At 37.3% G+C, this 24,604-nt stretch overlaps 1 protein-coding gene across 4 annotated transcripts in view; it reads left to right on the top strand.

Annotated features, from left to right (window-relative positions):
• TFB1M (transcription factor B1, mitochondrial) overlaps positions 1 to 24,604 on the top strand; it is a 54,629-nt gene that overhangs the window by 7,677 nt on the left and 22,348 nt on the right. For all 4 annotated transcript variants that reach the window (XR_003309448.2, XM_023206085.2, XM_026454398.1 and 1 more), the window contains exons 3-5: positions 8,250 to 8,358; positions 9,733 to 9,884; positions 20,636 to 20,755. Coding sequence is in view for 3 of the 4 variants with exons in the window: in XM_023206085.2 (XP_023061853.1) it covers positions 8,250 to 8,358; positions 9,733 to 9,884; positions 20,636 to 20,755 (381 nt within the window). In the remaining variant the exon portion in view is untranslated. The remainder of the gene's footprint in view (positions 1 to 8,249; positions 8,359 to 9,732; positions 9,885 to 20,635; positions 20,756 to 24,604) is intronic.

The following is a 24,604-nucleotide window of genomic DNA, read 5'->3' as shown; positions in this document are numbered from 1 at the left end:
ATATGTACTTTTATTTTGGTCTGATGTCTTTTACTTAGCATAATTTTTTGCAATTCATCCATGTTGAGGTGTTCATCAGTAGTTTGCTCCTTTTTATTGCTGAATAGTATTCCATTTTATGAGTATACCACATTGGTGAATCTATGCACCTGTTGAGAGACTTTGGGTTTTTCTATTTTTTGGCTCTTATACTGTAATAAAGGTTTTATGAACATTCATATGCAGTGTTTGTGTGGATACACACTTCTGTTTCTCTTGAATAAAAACCTAGGAGTAGAATATCTGGGTCCTGTGTAGAATATCCAGGTCCTGTGGTAGACGTATATTATACTTTTTACAGAACTACCAAATTGTTTTATAAGATGACTGTGCCGTGTTACATTCCCACCAGTTGTACTTCAGAGTTCCCATTGCTCCACATGCTTGCTGAGACTTGGCATGGTCAGTCTTTTTAATTTTAGCCATCCTAGTGAATATGTAACGGTATCCTCTTGTGGTTTTTATTTGCGTTTCCTTAATAGATAATGATACTGGACATATGATGTGCTTATTTGCCATCTTTGCATCTTCTTTGGGGAGTTATTTGTTCAAATATTTTTAGTACTTCTATTTTTTTTGTCTTATTATTGAATTTTAAGAGATATTTATATAGTTCAGATCTGAGGCTTTGTCAGGTACAGATTTTGCAGATGTTTTCTCAGCTGTGGCTTACCTTTTTATTTTCATAACTGTCTTTTGAAGAGCAGAAATGTCATGTTTATGAAGTGCAATTTATCAGTTTTTTCTTCTAGATTTTATGCTTTTTATGTCTTATTTTTAAAATATTTGCCAAACCAAGATCACTAAAAATTTCTCCTATGTTTTCTTTGAGGTATTTTATAATTTTAGTTTTTACATTTAGGTCTTTGATACATTTTGAGCTAATTCTTGCATATTGTGTGAGGTAAGGTTTAAGTTCTTTTTTAATACCATTTGTTGAAAATACTATCTTTTCCTCATTGAATTGTCTTGGTATTATTGTCAAAAATCAGCTGATTTTATGTGTCAGTTTATTTCTGAACTTCCAATTCTGTTCTATTTATCTATAGGTCTTTTGTTTCACCAACAACCACCTGTATTTATTACTATAGACTGAAGACAGAAAAAGCCTTCATTTTGCCTTCATTTTTGGAAAATATTTTGGCAGCTTTTTTGTTTTGTTACTCTAAAGAAGTTGCTCCGCCATTTTCTCACTTGCATTGTTGCTGGCAAATCTCTTATCATCCTTATCTTTGTTCTTTTTTCTCTGGCTGCTTTTGATATTTTCTACTGTTTTTGAGCAGTTTCATCATGATGTGCTCATTGAAATTTTCTTCATGTTTCTTGTGTGTAGAATTCATTGAGCTTCTTGGATCTGTAGGTTTTCCTGTGCTTTTTTGCTGTCTAATGTCTGAAAATTGTTGTGTCTTCTATTTTCTCCATTTTTTAAATTGGTTTAAGGCAGGAGAATGTGCCTGGTCCCTTAGACTCCATCTTTGTTAGAGTAGGAAGTTTCAGGATTCTTCTTAACCATTAAATGATGTGTTTGTTTTGAAGAATTTTTGGAGACAGAAAGTAAGTCATTGTATTGTTAGTATTGCCTTTGGTTGGTTGGTTGGTTGGTTGGCTTGCTTGTTTGTTTTGTGAGGCAGAGTTTTGCTCCTCTTGCCCAGGCTGGAGTGCAGTGGCACGATCTCGGCTCACTGCAAGCTCCACCTCCCAGGCTCAAGCGATTCTCCTACCTCAGCCTCCCGATTAGCTGGAGTTACAGGTGCCCACCACCACGCCCAACTAATTTTTTGTATTTTTAATAGAGACTGGATTTCGCCATGTTGGCCAGGCTGGTCTCAAACTCCTGAACTCAGGTGATTCATCTGCCTCGGACTCCTAACCTTTGGGTTTTTTTATAGGTAAACACTGATTATTTCTACTTCAGTGGCATAGTGGAAAGTTCATGGGTTTGAGCATCAAATAGTCTAGTGACCAAATCTCAGATATGCCACCTACTAGCTTTGTGACCTTAAGCTTGCTATTAAACCTTTTTTAGCTCAACTTTCTCATCTGCAGCATGGGAATAATAGTTCTCTTCTGTGGATATTGCAAGGATGAGTAGAAATGGATGTAAAGAGCCTGGCATAATCCCAGTAGCCAGTAATAGTTGCTATTTTAATTATTCCCCTTCCAGCCATCTTATAAAGAGACATATGAGGTAATTTCAGCATCCAGGCAGAAAGAGCTATTTTTAGTTAGAGATAATGAAGTTTTGAAATTCTTTAATTTCTAACAAATTTTTTAAAAAGGAAGATTGCCTACCTTGCTGTTGTGACATAACTACTTACTTTACACATGTAACTTACTTGATGTTACCATAGTTAATCATAACATAGACAAAACTCAACAAATAAGCAAAATGTGGCTTACAGCCAAAGTGACTTTTTAGTCCATACAAAGTAGAAGTACAGAGATCAGTGGTAGAAGCAGGTCCACTGACAACTGTAAGAAGTAACAGTTGTTACAGTGACAGAAAGCTATAAAGGACAAATATAAAGACAGAAGAAGCAATAATAATAATAGGGTAGCAAAAACACCTTCGTAACTGTTGAGGCCATTATTCTAAAGACAACAATAACCCTAGGTCATCAAGAAAAGAGTGAAATTTGGTTCAGTGTTCTTGGCCTAAGGAAGAGGATTCTGCAATATAGTTTAGAAAGATTTTCTTCTATATGTTTCTTGTTTAAAACTGTTAACACTTAAAGGAATAAACATTTATTGAATAGAAAATTTACTAAATCAAGCATCTAATTCCTTGATGAGGCTAAGTAAATGAGTCTATACTATACCTAGGTGTTCAGATCCTGCTTAAAAAGCAAGCAAGGGAGGTGGGGATAGAGAGGTTGGTCAACAGGTACAAAGTTATCATTAGATGGGAGGAATAAGTTCTGCTGTGCAATACCATTCCATTGCACAGTAGGGTGACTAAGTTAATGACAATATACTGTGTATTTCAAAATAGCTAGAAGAGAGAATTTTAAATGTTCTCACCACAACGAAATGATAAAAGTTTGAAGTGGATATGCTAATTATCCTAATTTTATCATATTGTACACATGTGTAGAAGCATATCATAATTAGCATCTGTCATTATTCTAATGGCAACAGTGACCCCAGGTCATCAAGAAAAGGGTGAAATTTGGTTCAGTGTTCTTGGCCTAAGAAAGAGGATTGTGCAATGTAGCATCCCTATACATTGGCCTAAGGAAGAAGGTTATGTAGTTAGCATACCTGTACATTGTGTACAATGTATGATGATAAAATTAGGATAATTAGCATATCCACCTCAAACATCATTTCTTTGTGGTGAGAACATACAATTATTGTGTGTCAATTAAAAATAAAACAAGCAAATAGAATAAAATCCAATATGGCTTGGCTGTGTCCCTACTCAAATCTCATCTTGAATTGTAGTTCCCATAATCCCCATGTGTTGTGGTAGGAACCCAGCGGGAGGTAATTGAATCATGGGGGCAGTTACTCCGATGCTGCTGTTTTTGTGATAGTGAGTGAGTTCTCATGAGATCTCATGGTTTTATAAGGGGTGTTTCTCCCTTTTGCTCGGCACTTCTCCTTGCTCCCGCCATGTGAAGAAGGACATGTTTACTTCCCCTTCCACCATGAGTGTAAGTTTTCTGAGGCTTCCTCAGCCATGCTGAACTGCAAGTCAGTTAAACTTCTCTCCTTTGTAAATTACCCAGTCTCGGGTATGTCTTTATTTGCAGCATGAGAATGGACTAATACAAATCTAATGTCAAATTTCAAAAAGAGAGTGAAAGATTTGATAATGACATTGAAATGTCCAACAAACTTAAAATTCCTATAAAAATATTTTTAGATATCTGTAGTATCATTTAAGATATGAGTGGTTATGTGATTTCTGTTCGATTTTGCTCTGTTCATAAATTTAAAATACTGAGAAAGTCTGAAAACGTACATTTTTAATATAATTCAAGTTATTTTCCATACTAAAATAAAGCAAGCTAATTGACATTTTGACATCATGCTGTAACTTTCTCTCTAAAAGTCTGAAAAGTCTATTGTAACATCTTTATTTTTTTATGAATAAATAGCAGTAGTCTTTTATATGTGTTATATATAAGAATACAAATTTTGTCTTTCACCTACTATATTTTATACTATAGATTCTTTCCTTCTCATACAGTTTGCTTAACAAGTTTTGCCCAGCCCTGTTTCCAATTTGGGCGCTACTATGTGGCAAATCAGGAAGAAGATAATTAACGTAACTACAGTGTTGGCTGCCATGAACCCTTTACATGAGAAGGTGACAAAATGTACAAAATAGCTATTCGGTGTAGTATTTCTTCTTTCTTAAGGAATTGATAATTTTGTGTAAGTTCTAAGAATTGCATAAATTATTTCCTTATCCAGTAAAATCAACAAAAAACTGCCTAGCCGATCCACAGTTACTTGCCCCCTGCAGAGGAGCTTTCACTAAGACTTTGGTTAGAGGAGAGGTGTTTTTTTTTTTTTTTTTTTTTTTTTTTTGAGACGGAGTCTCGCTCTGTCACCCGGCCTGGAGTGCAGTAGATCTCGGCTCACTGCAAGCTCCGCCTCCCGGGTTTACGCCATTCTCCTGCCTCAGCCTCCCGAGTAGCTGGGACTACAGGCGCTCGCCACCTCGCCTGGCTAGTTTTTTGGTTTTTTTTTTAGTAGAGACGGGGTTTCACCGGGTTAGCCAGGATGGTCTCGATCTCCTGACCTCGTGATCCGCCCGTCTCGGCCTCCCAAAGTGCTGGGATTACAGGCTTGAGCGAGGAGAGGTTTTTTTAAATGGCCACAGAACGATGCTTCTACATTTGTGTTTTAACTTTTATTAAAGGCATTGTTTATGACATTGTTTCATGTACCCTTTACAAAGCATAATACCAGGAAAAAAACTGTCTCTTGGAGTCTTGGTACAACTACTATTGAAAAGCAAAAATTGTATATTTCATTATATAAATCAGCTCTCATGATTGTCAGGATTGTTAGCTCTTGTGTTTTACGTGTATGCTTCCCTTCTTCCCTTCTTCATCGGTTTCTTCTTTTATAGCCTTATGTAATGATGCCTTTTACTCTAAACTGGCATACATCTCATTTTGGAAGAATATAGAATTGAACACTAAAATAAAAGTGAAAAGAACCATTTGAGAGTGTCTGTAAAAGTACTTATTTGGCTGTAATCTGGTGCCTGCATTTGTGATTGGCTGTGCCTTTAAGCACATTCTGTGATAACACCTCCAGGGTTTTGAACTGTAATGCTCCATTGTTATTCTTGAATGTATATAATAGTGATTTTTCCCACTCCTCCACCATACCCCATGTATCATTATGGTAGTGAAAACATTTCTGTTACTGGTTGGCTAGAAAGTCTTTGTGTGTCATTGCTTAATATCATTTGAAGTGTTTAAAAGGGTAGTGTCTATAATCATAATATCAATTTAGTCTGTCTAGCACTTTTTACCCATACTTGCTTTAAGGACGTCACATAAATCTGTTAACACCAGCATTCATTCCTTCTGCAGTGGGGAGTTGCAAAGTAGATCAAGCTACAAATTGTCAAGAAGGAGGTGCACCTTTTAAAGTGTGGGGAGGATTTGGTTTGTCATTGACTGAGATTGAAAAGTGAACGGGAATCCAAAAGAAATGTAGTTTTAAACCTAGGAAAGGAGCTGGGTATGGTGGCTCACACCTATAATCCCAGCACTTTGGGAGGCGAAGGAAAGGCGGATGACTTGAAGTCAGGAGTTAGAGACCAGCCTGGCCAACACGGTGAAACCTCCTCTCTACTAAAAATACAAAAATTAGCCAGGTGTGGTAACGCACATCTGTAATCCCATCTCCTAGGGAGGCTAAGGCAAGAGAATTGCCTGAATCCCAGGAGCGGAGATTGCAGTGAGCCAAGATTGCTCCACTGCACTCCAGCCTAGGCAACAGAGCAAGATTCCATCTCAAAAACCAGACAAAAAACAAAAACAAAACCTAGGAAAGGAAGGTAAATTTATTTATGTTATATTAGCCTTTAGATATGCAGTTGTACCTGTCAGTGTGGGAAAAGTTAACGATTCAAATGTGATTATCAGATCATATCAGTTAATGGCAAAGAGCCAATTTTACATTGTTTTGTTGTGTTGTAGTCCTAACTACTAATTATTAAGTACTTTCTATATATTGACATCATGAGACATAAGCTTTTAGTTTTACCTCTTTGTTTTTGGCACGCTGATTTGTTTTAACTTTGTGAAACATAATTATAGAAAAAATTTTAGCATTTTCCATTGATGGTAAGTGCTATGATGAAATATGTAGTTTTATACATTAAGAGCATGCCCCATAGAGAGCTGTCTCTTTTTAAATTTTTAGTATATTGAAATTGTTATATTTTCCAAAATCTATTGCCTGGAAATCACCAGATCAAGTTTTAGTAACTAGTGGTAATTTAAAATAATCCATAAGTATATTAATATCAGAGGCATGCAATTATTTTTGCTAAGCGGCCATGGCTAAACATATCAAACTAGATGATTTCCAGACTTAAAATATGTTTAGCCTCTTACCAGTAGAGGCACTTCAACTATTTATTTCTGAAAGATTATTTGTATAAATCTGCCTGATTGACTTGTGAAGTAAATCTTTGCAATTTTCTAGACCCTACAAAGTTGGATCTCCCAGGCTAAAAGAGAAGGTTTCCAGCTTTACAAAGACCTGAATGCCATTTGGTCATTCAGTTATTCATGCACTTCTTAAATATGTATTAAACACTCACCATGCATTGCTGTAGCTACAGGGGCTATAAAGGTAGCTAGGAAGTGGGTCCTGACCTTAAGGAGCATATGTCGTTGCAGGGGAAATTGAGATACAGTTTGTAAGTGCTGTAAAGAGGCAGGTACACAGCACAGTGTTGACCCCAAAGGTGGACTAATCCATAAGCCATGTTTCTTGGTCCAATGTCTCCTCTCTGGCTTCTGTGATCATCTTGTTTATCCTCCCTCTTGGTTGTATGAGTTGGGCAAGGAGAAGTGTTAGGAGAAAAAAAATCAGCTTTAATGGACCCAGATAATTAGGACCAAGGTAAGCTCAGGGCAAATGTTCCCTTTGAGCCTGTTCACCATCCCTATCCAGTGCTAGGCACATTCTAGAATCTTGGCAACTGAGTTGAAGCCAAGGTTCTCTGAGCTCTGACTTAATGTGGGAAGAAAGTCACTTCTTTCCTTGAAATCTACCTTACAGTGATGTTTCTTCTCATTGATATATTCACTCCTGCGTTTTAAAATTTATAAGCTCAGAGACTTTAATATGTAACGAAGGTCTTCAAGAATCAAGTTTTGTGTTGGGTATGGGGCATTTAACACAATATGAATTTATAGATGACTTAGCTATAAAGTTTTTTGAATTAAGTGCCAACTCTTCAGTACTGTGAGAGTGTGATGGTAGGGTAGATGGAATGAAGAAGAAAAAGATTACAAAGGAAAAAGTGCTTTTTTCCCCCCTTTTTGCTCACAAAGACAGAAGGAAAAGGAAAGAAAGCAAACGTAGGTGGAAATAAGTTGGGAAGTAGCTATTGTTAAAACATCCAGGGTAATTCATCAGGTCGATAAGGGCTGTGGATCAACAAATACTAAGATTAGGGATGCTCTGCTCAGAGGAGTATCTCGGAGTGCCAAGTGGAGACTGGCATCGACAGGTGACTTTCTACTTGGCTAAATCTACCCATCTATTAAGTTACAGATCTTGATGATATGTAGAATCCTTTGTATATATTTAGGCTATAAAGATTTAGTTAAATTAAGCTTATCTTTCATATGGTTGACTCCTGATTAATTCTCCGTATTTCATGATAATGTCGTCTCCAATTTAAAAACTTATTGTTAGGAGTGAGTTTATGCTGAATCTATGCAGAAATAATGTCATCCTGAGGGTCAAAATTACACTAATATATTTGTAAAACTGTAAGCTAGTGTTGTACTGTCTGTTACTATCCCTAATCATTCATATGTGTTAAAATGAAACACCACCATTGTCTTTTGCAATAGACATGATGTAGTATTTGTTCATTAATGATCACCCCTAGTCTCTGACTTTTTTGACTGATTTTTTAAATGCACAGGTTTAAAAAGTTTAGTTTTGTTACTTTCGTAAGTATGTGAGCTCATTTTACTGATCTTTTTATAAACTAGATGCTTTCTGAGGCAGCACCTGGGAAACTGAGAATTGTTCATGGAGATGTCTTGACATTTAAGGTAGAAAAGGCTTTTTCAGAAAGTCTTCAAAGACCCTGGGAAGATGGTAAGTGCTTTTGGGTAGTTATAAACATCTCTTTTATGGTTATTTGTATCACAAATGTTCATTTTATGATACATTTATTACAGATGTCTTATGTTTATATTTAAAATTATCTGAACAGAATTAAATAATGTGTATTATAATTTTCTCTTGCTTTCTGCTTCCAAATTATAAAATCTAGTTACTTTTTCTTAATTCTAATTCATTTGTCTCAAATTTCTAAATGTTTTGGATTCTGTGCAAATAAACTTACCATTTTTTGTGATATCATATAAGGATAGGGTAAACTATGAATTGTTATTTGTTCCAAATGGTGGAAAAAAATAAGTGCTTTAGTAAACTGAGCCATGCCCAAGCAAAAAGTTTTAACTTTTTCTATTGTTTTTCACATTCAGTGAACAACCAAGGCAGTCTTCATTCACAGGCAGTGTTTATTGGGTACCTGCTGTGTGCAGCCCTTCAGAATGCATAGATAAATAGGGTATGTTTCTTCCTATAACAGACTTTCGGAACAAACGGAGGAGGGCTTAGGGTGCCTTCACATCTGGCTGCCCCCATGTCTCTGGCCTCCCCCATGACCAGACTCCTTCAGATGGGCCGCACTCGCAGTCTCCGCCAGCTAACAGGCCCTCCTATTCTTAGCATGCAGCCTTCAGGTTTCTGCCCCAGCCCAGCCACACTGGAACCACAGTGCCTTCCTCATTACCTGTTTCAAACCTTATCTGACTGAGTTCTCCCACATTCATTTGACTGTAATCCATAGTCTTCCGGAGGATTTCTCTGCTGTTTTTCTACCCGATACCAGCCCCTCCTGTTTTTCCTTTTACATTTGTGAACTTTTTCTAACTATTCTTAGCTGGTGGTTATTTTTCTACCCACTTTGTACATATTATTGTTTCTGGGGTTTTTCTTTTGGGGCAAATTTGCCAGATTACTCCATTCCTATGGTTTCACTTACCACCTATGTATCGCAGACATTCATATCTTTATATGCTGCCTGTACCCCCTTCCTGGGCATCTGACCTGTGACAGCTTCATCTAGGTGTTCCGTAGGCACTTTAATCTCATCATGTCCAAAATAAATTCTCTTTTTTCTCAAGCCAACTCTTTTTCATGTATTTCCTAGGCCAGAAATTCAAGGACTTTTTCTGAGTAACTGAGCAGTAATTAAGTATAATTTTTTCCTCAATAATGCAAAGCCGATTGTGAGAAAACATTGCTTTTGAATAATAAGTGAAATGAAAAATATTTAGCCATGTCTATTTATATATTTTTGTTTGATGCTATTAATATCCAGTCTGATTTTACTTGTCACTGAAATTGTATTCAGAATATATTGATGGAATCATTTCAGGTTGTTTTTTCCTCTGCCACCAGATCCTCCAAATGTACATATTATTGGAAATCTGCCTTTTAGTGTTTCAACTCCACTGATTATCAAGTGGCTTGAAAATATTTCCTGTAGAGATGGACCTTTTGTTTATGGCAGAACTCAGATGACTTTGACTTTTCAAAAGGAAGTGGCAGAGGTAAGTTTTAACTTTTTGTGACTATTTTATCACATGTTCAGATTTCAAAGCAAAATAATAATACTGCATTTTTACCACAGTCTGTGTTTTCTAAGTTAATATCTCATTACACACACAAAAACCCAGCAGCAGCTCAGCCAAAAGTTAAGACTGTGATGATGATGACAGATGTAACTGCTGTGAGCTTCTGGGAAAACATGAATGATGTGTGATAGCCAAGGAAGTAGTGTGGTAAACACAGGGATGCATTAGCCATCAGTGCCATTGGAGAAAGACAAAAGCAATGCCCTGTTGACCATACCCAGGATTGGCACATGATACCTTGAAATTGATCCTTTAGGCTTATTGGCATGGCAGTTAAAGAATATGATAATTGGCCGGGCATGCTGACTTATGCCTAAATAATTGTGATAAATAATTATCAGCACTTCGGGAGGCTGAGGCGGGTGGATCGCGAGGTCTGGAGTTTGAGACCAGCCTGGCCAACATGGTGAAACCCCGTCTCTACTAAAAATACAAAAAAGAAACAAAAAACGGGTGTGGTGGTGGGCGCCTGTAATCCTAGATACTCAGGAGGCTGAGCCAGGAGAATTGCTTGACCTGGGTGGCAGAGGTTGCAGTGAGCCAGAATTGCGCCACTGCACTCCAGCTTGGGTGACAGAGCAAGACTGTCTCGAGGGGGAAAAAAAAAGAATGTGATAATCACTTTGGAGCTGAGAAAAAGAAGGGAATTGAGGGTCTCATTATTCAGTATATAAATTGCACTTCATCCCTTACCTCAGCGAAGCCTGCTATGCCTGCATTCCCATGGCAGAAGTGTTCTGGGTTCACTCTAGAAAGTAAACCCTCCAGGGCAGTCAAGGGTGGTTTTTGAGCTGCAGAGGTATAAGGAGGGATGTGTAGACTCTTAAGTGGTTTTTATAAAAAATGTTATTACGACATACAAGTACAAGAGTATACAGCCATCCGTTGGTATCCATAGGGAATTGATTCCAGAACCCCCGCCGCAAATACCAAAATCTACAGGTGCACAAGTCCCTGATGTCAAACAGTGTAGTATTTGCATATAACCTATGCATATCATCCCATTTACTTTAAATCATCTCTAGATTATTTGTAATACCTAAGACAGTATGAATGTTTTATACATAGTTCTTACACTGTATTATTTGGGGAATAATGATAAAGGAAAAATCTATACATGTTCAGTACAGATGCAACCATCCTTTTTTTATTCCCTGAATATTTTTGATCTGGGGTTGGTTGGATCCATGGATACGGAACCCACAGATACCGAGGGATGACTGTATAATGTACATAGATGGCTTAATAAAGGGAATTCCTGAATCCCCACCCCCCACATGGGTAATTGAATCACCGGTACCTTTGATACCCCATTGTATCCCTCACTCTGATTGCATCTCCTTTCCATCCCATGCTGCTAAGGTGATCACTACTGTGAATTTTGGATTAATTCCCTTGCATAGTCTTATCACATAGATTTATATTCCTATGATGAATACACTTTAGTTTTGTCCACTTTCGACAACTGGGTTCATATAATATGTATTCTGTATGTATTCATATAGTATGTGTTCTTTTTATCCTGAACATTATTTGTCGGATTCACTGTCATTGTTCATGACTATACTTTATTTAGGTAGCTATATATACTACCCACTCTTTGACTGTGTAAGATCTCTTATCTATTCATTCTCATGTTCCCACACCTTGAATTAGTTTCAGTGTTCTGTTTTTACAAACAAAACTGTCATAAACATTCCATACTATGTCAGGTGGGACACATGGGCAACATTTCTCTAGGGTATTTACCTGGGAGTGGAACTGCAAATCTTCGCCCCTGCATAGATAATGCTAAATTGAGCTCTGAAATCATCATGCCTGTTTATATTCCCACGAGCAGTGTGTATGAGTTCATTTTGTTCCATATTCTTGTCAGTACTCAATATTGCCAGACTTGTACATTTTTATTAATCTGAGGATAATGGAATGTCATTGTGTTTTATTTTGTCCTTACTGATTTGTAGCAAAATTGGGCACTATTGTGTGTTTACTGGCCTTTTGGGTTACTTGTTTTTAGTGCTTGCTTTTTGCTCACCTTTCTTTCGGGTTGCTTATCTTTTTCTTATTGATTTGGAGGAGTTCTCACATACTCTTTAATACTCTTCATACTAGTCCTTAGTTAAATGTGTTGAGCATTTCTTCTACTCTAAGGCATGTTGTTATTTTCTTTTTATGGTGTCTTTTGAAGAGCAAGCATTCTTAATTTTAAATTTATGTCTAGTGCTTTTTGTGTTTTATTGAGGAAACCCTTTTATATCTTGAGTTCATGAAGATGTTCGTCTGTTATCTTCTAGAAGCTTTATGTTCACCTTTCACATTTATATCTATAGTCCCCTTGGGGTTGATCTCTCTGTATAGTGAAGTAGAAACCATTTTTACTATTTTTAACATATGGGTCCCAATTAACCTAACTCCATTTACTCACAGTAGTCAGCCCTCATTGATCCCTGTCAGCACCTCTGTCAGCATTGGTCTCATTAGAGACATAGAAGCATTGGTCTGATTAGAGACATCAAGAAAAAAATGACATGAAATCCAGGAAGGAGAGGGCCTCCCCTACAGGACAGAGAGAAAGGAGTCCTCAGGCAGAACAGCCAGTCCAGATTGGAGCCAATTAAAAGGTGAATTTGATAAAACTACTGTCAAGTTTGCATATAGTCAAAAAAAAGTTACAAAAACTCAGGAGAGTTTAAGATTAAATTCATGATAATAAAAAAAATAGAAAACTAAATATAACAGGGAGTGAATCAAGGGAAATATACCATTATTGGAATGAGAAGCACAAAAATATTATTTGGAGATAAATAATTATTTTGAAAACCTAAGAAAAAATGAGAGACATATAAAAATAACTATAAAACCTAACCGAGAATCTCAAGGTCACCGAGATAAATCAGGAGAAATATCATAGCCCCAGAAGGAAAAATGATTATTGTAAAGATGGTAATTTTTTCCAAGAATTCTGTATATCTAATTATAATCCTCAAAGAATTTATCTTGAAATACGCAGTTCTAAGGATCATCTAGAGTAATAGACCTGCAAGAATACATAAGAAGTGTTGAAAAAGGAGAGTGCTGAGAAGACTTCCTTGTCATATGCTAAAATGTATGGTGAAGCTTTAATAATTACAGCATTATGAGAAGCAGCACGTGACAGAGCAATTACTAGACTAGAAAGCCTGATGCAGACACCTTAGCAGTATCTGATAATGGTCAGATCAAAAATCAGCAGTGAAGGAAAGAATTAAGTAAACGCATGGATATTTGGTTAACTATTATGAAAAAAAATTATCTCTATAAATTCTATTTGGGTCTTTGGATCTTCTCTTTCTGTCCTCGTTATGTTCATGCCTTCCTTGGCATTTTTGTATGTAGGTATGATATTTAAAGTAGATGTTTTGGCCAGGTGTGCTGGCTCATACCTGTAATCTCAACACTTTGGGAGGCTAAGGAGGGAGGATTGCTTGAACCCAGAGTTCGAGACCAGCCTCAGTAACATAGGGAGACCTTGTCTCTACAAAAAATACATAAAAAATTAGCCAGGTCCAGTGCTGCATGCCTGTGGTCTCGGCTACTCAGGAGGCTGAGGCGGGAGGATCACCTGAGCCCAGAAGATCAAATTGCTGTGAGCCTTGATCACGTCACTGCACTCCAGCCTGGGCGACAGAGCAAGACCCTGTCTCAGAAAAATGAACAAATAAATAAAGTAGCTGCTTTAAGATCCTTGCCTGCTAATTTCATTATCTCTGTCATTTCTGTACTCTTTTAGTAATTGATTTCCCTTCCTTGTTATAGGTTCCATTTTTCTGTTTCTTTGAAAGCCTGATAATTTCTGACATAACATCAGGTATTGTGAGAGTTTTATCTTTTTTAATGCTGATGAGGGCTGGATTTTGTGGTATTGGGTTGAGTGCTGGGTTTGTTCTGACACATACATAAGATTGCTTGAGGCTTGTATTGTTCTGGTGAATCCAGGGTAGCTTTTAATTTGGGGCTAATTGAGCCCCAGTACCACATCATGACCTTTCTGAGGAAGGCACCCAATGCCCTGCATGTTTCAGGGCCTCTTGAGCCATGTGAACCCCAGTTGCTCCTGCCTTCCCTTGGTTCTAGTTCAGGCTCCCAAGCCTCAGCCACCTGCAGATCAGTGCTCAGCAGGGGATTTGGGGGGCCCTTTTGCTACCTCAGGAGCTCTGCCTCACATTCTTTCTCCCTCTCCTGTTCCTGTCTCCCCCACCCCCTGCTCCTGCACATGTGTGAGCACCGTGTGTGTGCGTTTTCCACATCTTTGGTAGTCCGCCCCACAAATTCTGCCTGCTGAGGCCTCCCAGATCTCCAGCTCTGGCTCCCCGAGCCCAGGAGACCTCTAGGCTCAGTTTGAGCTGCGCACTGCCTCTGCTGAAGCCTGAGAAGGGCCTCCAGTCCTCTGCAGGCTGGGCATCTAAGGCTCATCTTTCCATTTCAGTGATGACAGTCCTGCTCCGCCTGTTGTCCTGTTTATGCAAACCGTTGTTTCCTATGACTTACTCAGCTTTATTGTTGTTTCCGAACAAAACTTTTTAATACCAGAATTTGTTTGAAATCGATAGATTCTACTACTATGTAAGTTTAATTCTTTAAATGCCTTCCTCTCAGATAATTTGAGTGTATCATAAGAATTTCATTTCTTAGATCTATCCCTCTCTTTTTACTCTTGTTCCCATTTAGGGAAATCATTTCCAACGAGGGCACTTTAGCCTTATCTGCTCCTCAGGGGCATTTGGCAATGTCTGAGGTGTTTTTCGTTGTCACAACCCGGGAGGGGGCTTCTGGTCTCTAGTGGATAGAAGGTTCGGGATGCTGTGAAGCATTCTTCAGTGCACAGCAGAGCCTCCCACAGCGAAGAACCGCCCAACATTAATTAGCCCAAGATGTCAGTCATGCCATTGTTGAAAAACTTTCCTTTAGATTATTTGGCCATAAAATATTTCTCTCAGGAGTCTTGGAACTTCCTGTCATAAAAATGTAGGACCCTTTTGTGTTTGTTAGGAAGCCTGAGATGATGTCACCACTTTCCGTAAGGTCTTTGCCATTTCCTCTTCATGAACCTGCTAATTCTCTTGGATTGGTTTGAATTGGTCCCATGCTGAGTTTTCTTCGTCATTTTTCTCAACCTTTGGATATGTTCGTTCTGACAGAAACCATTCTCATTTCCTCTGCACTTACACAACTTCTGACACCAGATGTGTGGGTTTTTTCCACACCAAGCAATCTCCCGATTCTCCAGACACCAGCAGGGCATCCTGCAGTTTCATTCAATTCCTATACTATCCACTTGTTTTTAGTGTTAGATCCCACAAGTTAAGGGCCAGGTCCCACAAAACTGCCCCTCACTTCAGATGACGGTCACAAATCTGGGCCTCTAGGAGTTCTGAGCGACCAGCTATAAAATAAATTACAGGTTCCCATGACCCCCTCCTCAGGTTGGATCACTTGTCAGAATGGCGCAAAAACTCAGGGAAACACGTTACCTGCACTTAAGTCATGGGTGATCAGTTGGTCTCTGTGGCCAGCCCCATCTTGAGCTACCTAGAGGCCTCATCCTAAGTTATCTCATTACTGTAAACTCTGGGGGACTTGTGAATTTAAAACAAGACATGCCTGTCACTCAGGAAATTTCAAGGGCTTTGGGAGGTGTATGCAAGGAACCAGGACAAAGTCCAAATATATTTCTTATTATACCACATCTGTGAATTTATTTTTCTCAGCTGACATGATTATTTTGGTATTTCTGCTCTTGAGTACATAATAGAGATACAAAATACTATGTACTCTATTTGTGTGGGGGGAAACACAAAGAAACAGAGGCTTAAGAAGAGGTGGAGTAATTTCAGTGACTCAGAATGTCACTTGTGGTTATTAATAATAGTGTTACTTCGACTTCACCATATGCAATTCTTTTGAACAAAAAATGGTTGATTTTAGTGAAATTTTAACATGAATATTGAGAAGAGTTTATATCGAGTCTAATTTATAGAATGCCTTAGAAGTCTGGGTAACACTGGTCCTCTGATTTTCACATTTTGCAAGTGAAAGTTTCAGTGGGAGAATATATAGTATATTAGTCCCTTCTGTGCACTACTATAAAGAGATACTGAGACTGGGTAATTTATTATTTTTTTTAAAAAAAAAGAAGTTTAATTGGCTCATGTTTCTGCAACTCTACAGGAAGCACAGCTAGGGAGGCCTCAGGAAACTTACAGTCACAGCAGAACGTGAAGGGGAAGCAGGTGCAGCTTATGTGGCTGGAGCAGGAGGAAAGCGGCAGGTGCTACACACTTTACAACAACCTGTTCTTCTAAGAACCAACTCACTGTCATGAGAACAGCAAGAGGGAAATCTGCCCCCTTGATCCAATCACCTTTCACCAGGCCCCTCCTCCAACGCTGGGGATTACAATTTGACATGAGATTTGGGCAGGGACACTAATTCAAACCTTTTCATATAGCAGCATTTTCTTACATGCCATTTGCTCTTTACATGGTTGTATATGTAATTTTGTATTTTAGCCACAGAAAGCTCTTTTTAACATTTACTTTGGCTTTGTGAATTACAAAACAGAAATAAATGAGCACTGTCGTCTTATTTCTGTCTCTAGGACTACAGGATCTAAACGTAAGAATTCAGTTCATACGCATTAAGGGACATATAGACAATATAAAGTTACAGCTCATAAAATATAGTCAGACTGTTAAACAGTAAGTGACAGCTAATCCCATCTAACCTCATTTTGTTAATATAAATGATGAACTGAGTCTCAAAAGGGTTCAATGCCTTCCAGAAGGTCTTGGAGTAGTTACAGGGAAAGCTGAACTTGAGTACAAGTAGTGTGTTCTCTGCTAAAGTCATGATGTGCAAGTTCTCGATGTTACTGGCCCAGTGTTCTTTTCTTTCTGGGTCTACCATCAGCCTCTTTTTCTTCTACCATCTCCAGAGGACCCTGGCTGTTTCTGGGCACATCCCAAGCAGGGAGGGAGTCACCTCTCCATTAATTACATTACATAGTTCTCATTGTCCCTGATATATGGCTGTGTAGCTTCTCAAGTGTAAGCCTAATTTTTCTCCTTGTACTTAAAATTATTTTAGATTAATAAGAAAAAAAAAAAAACACTGTCCTTGTAAATTCTTTGACCCTTTGTTTTTCTCGTACTCCATCAAAATGCTTTTTAAAAGCTCAAGGGTTAGAGGTTTCCTTTTAATGAAAAATTAACTGGTTTGGTTTCCTGACCTTTTTTTCCTAAAATCATTTATCTTGTAATGGATGTTGAAATTTCCTAGCTTTCCCTATAGTATATCTCTCACAGAAACGGTAATGTATATTTGAGGTTGACAGACCATTTAAGTTTTATGCTAGATTTGAATGAAATCTTTTGTAGACCTTTCTGGTCTGTGGCTTGAATTCTTCCTTAATGAGTTAGGGACAGCTATGTGTGCTGCTTTCTTCTAGATTGAAATACATGATTCACATGTTTTCATCTCTACAGCCTGGGGATATATGCTACAAAGATTGAACTGAATGGGTCAGGTTAATGGATTAGGACGCACATTCCCCTGACATTTCTGGATGTGTACATAGCGTTCTAAGTGAAATATACTTAAATAAGATCTTTTTTGAATTGTACCAGTTTCATATTAAAATTTGCAATGCATTTTGAATTTTCTGCCAGTTGTAAGATTAAGCTCCTTTTTTACTTACGAAGAACTAGAAATATTTTTGACCACTTGATCCATAAGCTTATTCTTTAACTTAAATCTCTACTTCTGTCATTTTTTGTAGCTGCATGAGAGTATATGTGTCTTAGTTTTACATTTTAGTAAGAAAGATTATATTTTGTCTTATATGCTATAGTAACTCATCACTTAATCTTGAACATGGCATCCCAGTAATTTCAACTCTCCAAACAGACAAGAGCCAGACAGTGTAAAATAAAAAGGTCAGGGGGAAGGGGTATGAAATGAAAGGTTGGCTTTGAGTACAATCGATAACTTTGCCTATAGGAAGTTTCTTCCATATCTCACACAGAACCTATATTTTAATCTTCCTTAAGGCGAAGCTCTAATAAGGTAAATTATATGGTTTTCATGTCCACAGCAGGCTACAAGCAGCAGAGGAAAAGAAGTGATTAGACTATGTGGGTGCATTGCAGTGAAGCGGGAAAGAGCAAATCCGACAGCTGCAAACACAGCTCAAAAAGCACTGTGTCTTCTACTGTTGAGCAGTGGGGCCCCCTGCCTGTCTGCCTAGCCCCGGGATTATTCCAGTAATCGTTGCTGTTTGTAGTGTTGCCCCCGAATCATTCAGAAGAGAGTTAGAATGTCCTTTGAACTCTTAAGAACACAGAGAAGCAAGATACATTTTAGAAAGATAAGCATCCCTAAGTTTTTTTACCCACCATTCAGCTCTGTTCAATTTTAACATATTGCCATATTTTTATATCTTTTTTAAAGAAATAAAATATTGTTGATATGTTTGGAGCCGTCTTCTATCCCCTTTCTTCCCCTCCTATGAGTTGTACTATCTTAAACTTCATCGTCATTATTTCCATGCATATTTTCTCCTTGTGCTGCAGATAAATACACCACACACACACACATACACACACACACACTCTCTCTCAGAGAGAAAGTAAATGATAGGAGTAATCTTTTCAAGATTTTATACAAATAGCATTATACTATACAAATGTTCTGTGACTTGGTTGTTTTTGATTCCATTTTGGGATTCAATCTATGTGGATAACTCTTGCTATTCATTTTAACTATTGTTTCATATTCCATTATCAAAATTATCACAGTTTATTTTTTCATTCACCTGTTGATGGATTTTTTTTTTTCACTTTTTGACATTACACATAATGCCATAATGAACACTTTTATACCTATCGCCTATATACGCTGTGCTCTAGGATATGTTCTTAGAGACCTAGAGGGTCATGAGGTTTTACACAGCTTCAGCTCTACATGCCAAATTATGCTACAAATGCTTGTACAGATTTCCTCTCTCATTAGCAGTATCTGAAACTTCCTGTAGCTGCAGATATTCTCCAATATCAGGTTCTATTAGTTTTTTTTTTAAATGTTCATTTCATGTTTGTGAAATTATATCTAATGTTCTAATTTGCATATTCCTATTTTGTACTGTGGTAGAGCATAGTTTACGTTGTGGTTTATTTGGATTTCTCTTATGTGAGTTGCCTTATATATTCCATTATCTGTTTTCCTTATGATTATTGATGCATGGGAATTTCATCTGTACTCTGAACACTATAATAAAGTATGGTGGTGGTGGTGGTTGTTGTTATTGAGGAGGGCGTCTTGCTGTGTTGCCCAGGCTGGTCTTGAACTCCTGGCCTCTGGCAATCCTGCTTTGGCTTCCCAAAGCACTGGAATTATAGGCATGAGCCACTGTTCCCAGCCAAGAGCAATTATTTTTTTAAAAGGCATACATAAACATATAAAATTTTTAAAAATACATACATTTACATATATGTATATCTTTTCTTATATAGTGTGTATATATATATATATATATATATGTCTTTTCATATATAGCTCTGCTTTTGCATCTTTAGGAAATTCTTCCCTACCATGGAGGTCATAGATATTTACTTATAAAAATTTTAAAGTTTGGCTTTTCACTTATTGTTAATTTGTTTAGCGTTTATTTTTGGTTATGGTATGAGATAGGGACCTACTATTTTCTCCTATAGATATCTAATTATACCAGTGTCACTTATTGAAGGATCCTTCTTTTTCTGTTAGCAGTTGCTACATCACATCTGTCATTTGCTAGATATCTACATGTGCTTGGGTCTGTTTCTAAGGCATTTGTTTTATTGATCTCTCTGTGCCTGCATCAATTTTGATGTCTGGTAGGGTAAGCTCCCCTGTCATTGTTGGTATTCTTCAGGAGTGTCCTGGCCATTCTTGGCCTTATATAAATTTTACATGGAATTCAATTTTAAATATATATATATAATACATATGGAAGTTAATTTTTAAAATCCTGTTGGACTTTTAATTGAAATTGCATTGCATTTATGAATTAATTTAAATATACCTAAAAAATTGCAAAACAGAAATGTTTAAGTGCTTAAAACAATAAATTACTAGGTTTTTACAAACATTGTTTGTCAAGAACAGCCAATTCCCCAAGGGTTCTGAATACTCACGGTTTTAGTATATTAAGTGAAGAAAGGCGTACCATTTAAAATGTTCATTCATATGTTGGGGTAGTTCAGAAAATTAAGTATTTAAGCATCTTTCATTTTTCATTATGCTTGCTAATTTCTTCATCAAGTATTTATTGATTGCTTGTTTTATGTAGGACCTTCTGCTATCGAATATAACAGTGGTTCGAAAATCGCAACAGCCAGTGGTAGAGCAAATGTTCTTATTTTTGTAGTTCATTATATATGACATAAATCACACTTCTTAGGTGTATCTCTGTTGATGTTGGAGGAAAATATTCCCCATGTTTGTTGTATGTCATGTGTCAAATAGCCTACCCTTTTCAAAAATGCCTCAAAAAGTCCACCTAGTGTTCAGAAATAATGAAATGTTCACTCTTTTTCATCTAATCAGGCTGGACTAATTATTTGCTAAAATTCATTTTTGTCTCTCTCTAGAGACTTGCAGCCAATACAGGAAGCAAACAACGTAGTCGCCTCTCTGTTATGGCTCAGTACCTCTGCAATGTTCGACACATCTTTACAATTCCAGGACGAGCTTTTGTCCCCAAACCAGAGGTAAGTTTCTGCTTATTTGTTGTAGTATATCAGAATTAGGACATTTGTTCCCCTGAGGATGTGTCATAGGAAATAACCTCTAGGATCTAACTTTTGTTTCTGTGCAAACTGACACCGTACTTTACTTCTCCTGAATAAGAACCACAAAAATCATAATATGAATGGCTAGTTCTTACTATAATTGTTCTTCTTAGGTAGGGTGACTAAATGTTTAGTTTCATGCATGTTACCCTGGTGGCACTATCATTCGTCATCTTCATCATCATGTTACTCGTAAAGTATCCCCATATGGAAGATAAGTTATACGGTCACCCAGTATTTGAGGAAAGAAAGAAAATCCTTCTGTGATTTCTGTTAGAGACCTCTAACTAAGGCTACATCAAACATGGTTTACTTAACACTTTTTTGGGAAACCTTATTATGGTCGTGTTATTTGTGGTAAATCATCTGTGGATAAAACAGTTGGATATTAAACTAGGCTTCGACTATTATATATTAGTTATGTGAGTAAGTGCTAGTTACAGAAACAGAGTTTGTCTGCCAAATATTAAAATTAAAAAAAACTGGTGTCTATTTTAGCAAAACCACTGCTTGGTGAGTTACTACAAGGTGTGTACTATTAAAAACTCATCTTTTTCTTCAGTGAATGTATATTGAGCATTTACTGCTTGAAAATGGGTTGGGTAGCAAGGGGAGTCAACAGGGATATGAGCCTAATCTGTTACAGAGTCTGCCTTCAGGGAGTTCACAGCCTCATGAGGAACAGAAATTTCTCACTGGTCCCTAAAACTCTCAAATACAAGGTCTTGCACAGTTTCCCTTACATCATGTATCCTTCATAAATAAAAAGAGATAGCATGGGAAAAAATACATTATTTGACTGTAGATTTAGATACAGATTCTAGATTTAGAATAGGGACCCTAACCAATAGTGTTAGATCTACTTGTCTGTCTTGAAGCACACCTAAGCGATCTCCATGCTCTTTGCTGCCACCGTCATACTTTCTTTGCCATTTGGCCAGTTAGCTGAGCGTTCAGGTGACTAGGAAGTCAGGCCATCTTCCGATTACGTAACAGACATAATTGTCAGCTTTTTCTAAATCGAGCTCAGGGAGCTTGCTATCAGTGCCACCTCCCTTCAGTATCTCAGATTTCAGAGACAATGTGAATGACTTATCCCAGAATAATTAGATCCAAGGCAGAATCTGATGACTGGAGATATCTTATAGGTTATCTTCAAATTTAAAACATTTGTGCTTTCAGGGACTTTCTCTCCCATTATAATGGGAAAAAAAACAAAACAAAAAAAACCATTGACCATGTACCTTGCTTTCTTGTCGTGCACATGTGTATTCATATAACATTTTAAATAGTATAAGACTCGTTGTGTCAAAAACCAAGATTCTTACTCGTAGGCCTCTATAGTTATGGTTATTACCATTATCCAGAATCTCCAGGCTATTTAAATTTTACTAATGGGTTCTTAGGATAGATATTAGAATATTTTTAGTGGAAGCTTTCTAACTCTGTTTTAGTTACCTAGTTGAGATTATTTGATGGTATTTCAAAGTTATTATCCACTTTATCTTTGATTTAGGGGTAAGGTATATATGTAGTTTATCAATTAAAATTTATCTTCTCTAGGATTAAGGCCCCAAGAAAATATTTATTATTTGGAAAAAAGCTAGCTATGTCTTGGATTCCTTTTTTTTATCGAGGGACGTTTACATTTTGGCAAATGAAACATTCTCATAGCAATTTACTTCACATTTTTTATTATGTTGTAACTATTACTTACAGGAGATTTATTTGTAATCCAGAAAAGCACTTATCAAGGACTTATAGGTGTGCACCACCACACCCAACTAATTTTTGTATTTATTCATAGAGACAGGATTTTGCCATATTGGCCAGGCTGGTCTTGAACTCATGGTCTCAAGTGATCTGCCCGCTTCAGCCTCCCAAAGTGCTGGGATTACAGGCTACATTTTAGTTCTAAAAGAATTCTCTGCTGCTCTGAAGTAGTTTTACCATATTAGGGCAAAGCAGAAATGTTCTGAGGAAAGCCAGAAAATATTTTGCTGACTGTTAGATTGAGCAAATGTTTTAAAAATTCATTTTCTCAAATAAGAAAGAGGAGGAGTTTTTACAGAGATGACAAAATAATTCAAGGCTAGTACTCTAAACCTTCTGCATGCAGGAAGAGAAAGTCCTAGATGCACATAATTGCAACACAAGGTAAGATAAGCTAAGTGCTAAAAATAGAGGTTGGGCAGATTCCTGGGTGGTTGAGAGAGGGAGATTAATGCCCACAAGAAATTTACTAACATTCATTACTTACTCTCAGTCAAAACTCCAAGAATCAGATATAGAGAATTTCCTTTGCGATACAATGAAGGGCTTAACTTATAACCACTTTTGGGACATTTTCCTGTGAGAATCTGCTATCCCTTCTATTTCTCAATCTTTTAACTAGCTCAATCCAGCTTTAATGGCAGAAGTTTCACTACCATTGAACTATCACAATCCTGTTCTGACTAGTTGAACTGAATTACTGCTGAACTTCACTCTTACTAAGCTCTCTAGTGTAGTTCCCAAAATTTGAACCCAATTACTTTCTGTCTAGAAAACAGACAGCCTCTGAAGTTCTTAAAATTAGGCTAATTAATAGGTCTACTTTAGTGTCTCTTAAACTACTAGAGTCTGTAGTATGTAGCTTTTAAGTTAGTTTTTTTTTTAATTTTGTGTTTCCATTTCACTGTTAATGAAATTATTTTACATTTATAAGACAGAATGTCTTTTGCAATGCAAATTCAGAACCACCATTGTTTTCATGAGAGAATACAACCTGTTAAGTTTCTCAAGCTAGCTTCTCTACTGGCCTCAGTAGATCCCTGAGAATCCACATATTTCTGGGATTCCATGCTTAATCTTTTTTTTCAGCTAGTCTGCGCATTTCTCAAGTTTGGGAAATACTGAGCTATTCGCTAGCTCCTCAAAATTCTGTCTTTTTTTTTTTTTTAATGAATTATGGTGATAGGCCTCATAATCTAACACAGTTCCTAAGGAGTGGACAGGCTTTTTAGTTCTCAACACTATTCTTTTCTTTTTTTTTTTTTTTTTTTTGAGACAGAGTCTTACTCTGTCGCGCAGGCTGGAGTGCAGTGACATGATCTCGGCTCACCGCAACCTCCACCTTCTGGATTCAGGTGATTCTCCTGCCTCAGCCTTCCGAGTAGCTGGGATTACAGGCACCCGCCACCACACCCGGCTAATTTTTGTATTTTTAGTAGAGATGAGGTTTCACCATGTTGGCCAAGCTGGTCTCGAACTCTTGACCTCAAGTAATCCACCCGCCTCAGCCTCCCAAAGTGCTGGGATTACAGGCATGAGCCACCATGCCCAGCCAGTTCTCAACACTATTCTCTACTCTGACCTAGTAGAAAAAATCATTTAGTTATATTATGTAGCAGGTTCTTCTTTATTGACACTGACAGAGGCAGTAGACTTCCAAGTAAGCTAGACCTACTGGAATTCCAGTACTGCTAGTTTTGAGAACCTGGTCCTGTTAATAGGCTGAGTTTGCTACATCCAGATTTGGTCAACAATACCACCCTTGAAGGACATTCATGAGGAATAGAAATAATCAATGCAGAGTGCCTAATATGCATATCTCACAGTAAATGCTGCCAGCCAAAGTAGTTGTTATTGTTATGATATAAACAAGTATTTATGGACTAAGTTGTAGTATTCTGATATAACAGTAGGGATTATACTTTTTAAGCTATATACAGAATTAATACTTAATTTTACCTATTTGGAAGTATGGTATATAGAATAAGTTACCCT

This window comes from Piliocolobus tephrosceles, chromosome 5 (assembly GCF_002776525.5).
Source record: "Piliocolobus tephrosceles isolate RC106 chromosome 5, ASM277652v3, whole genome shotgun sequence".
In the NCBI taxonomy this organism is placed as follows: domain Eukaryota; kingdom Metazoa; phylum Chordata; class Mammalia; order Primates; family Cercopithecidae; genus Piliocolobus; species Piliocolobus tephrosceles.
This window is presented reverse-complemented; position numbering and strand designations above follow the sequence as displayed.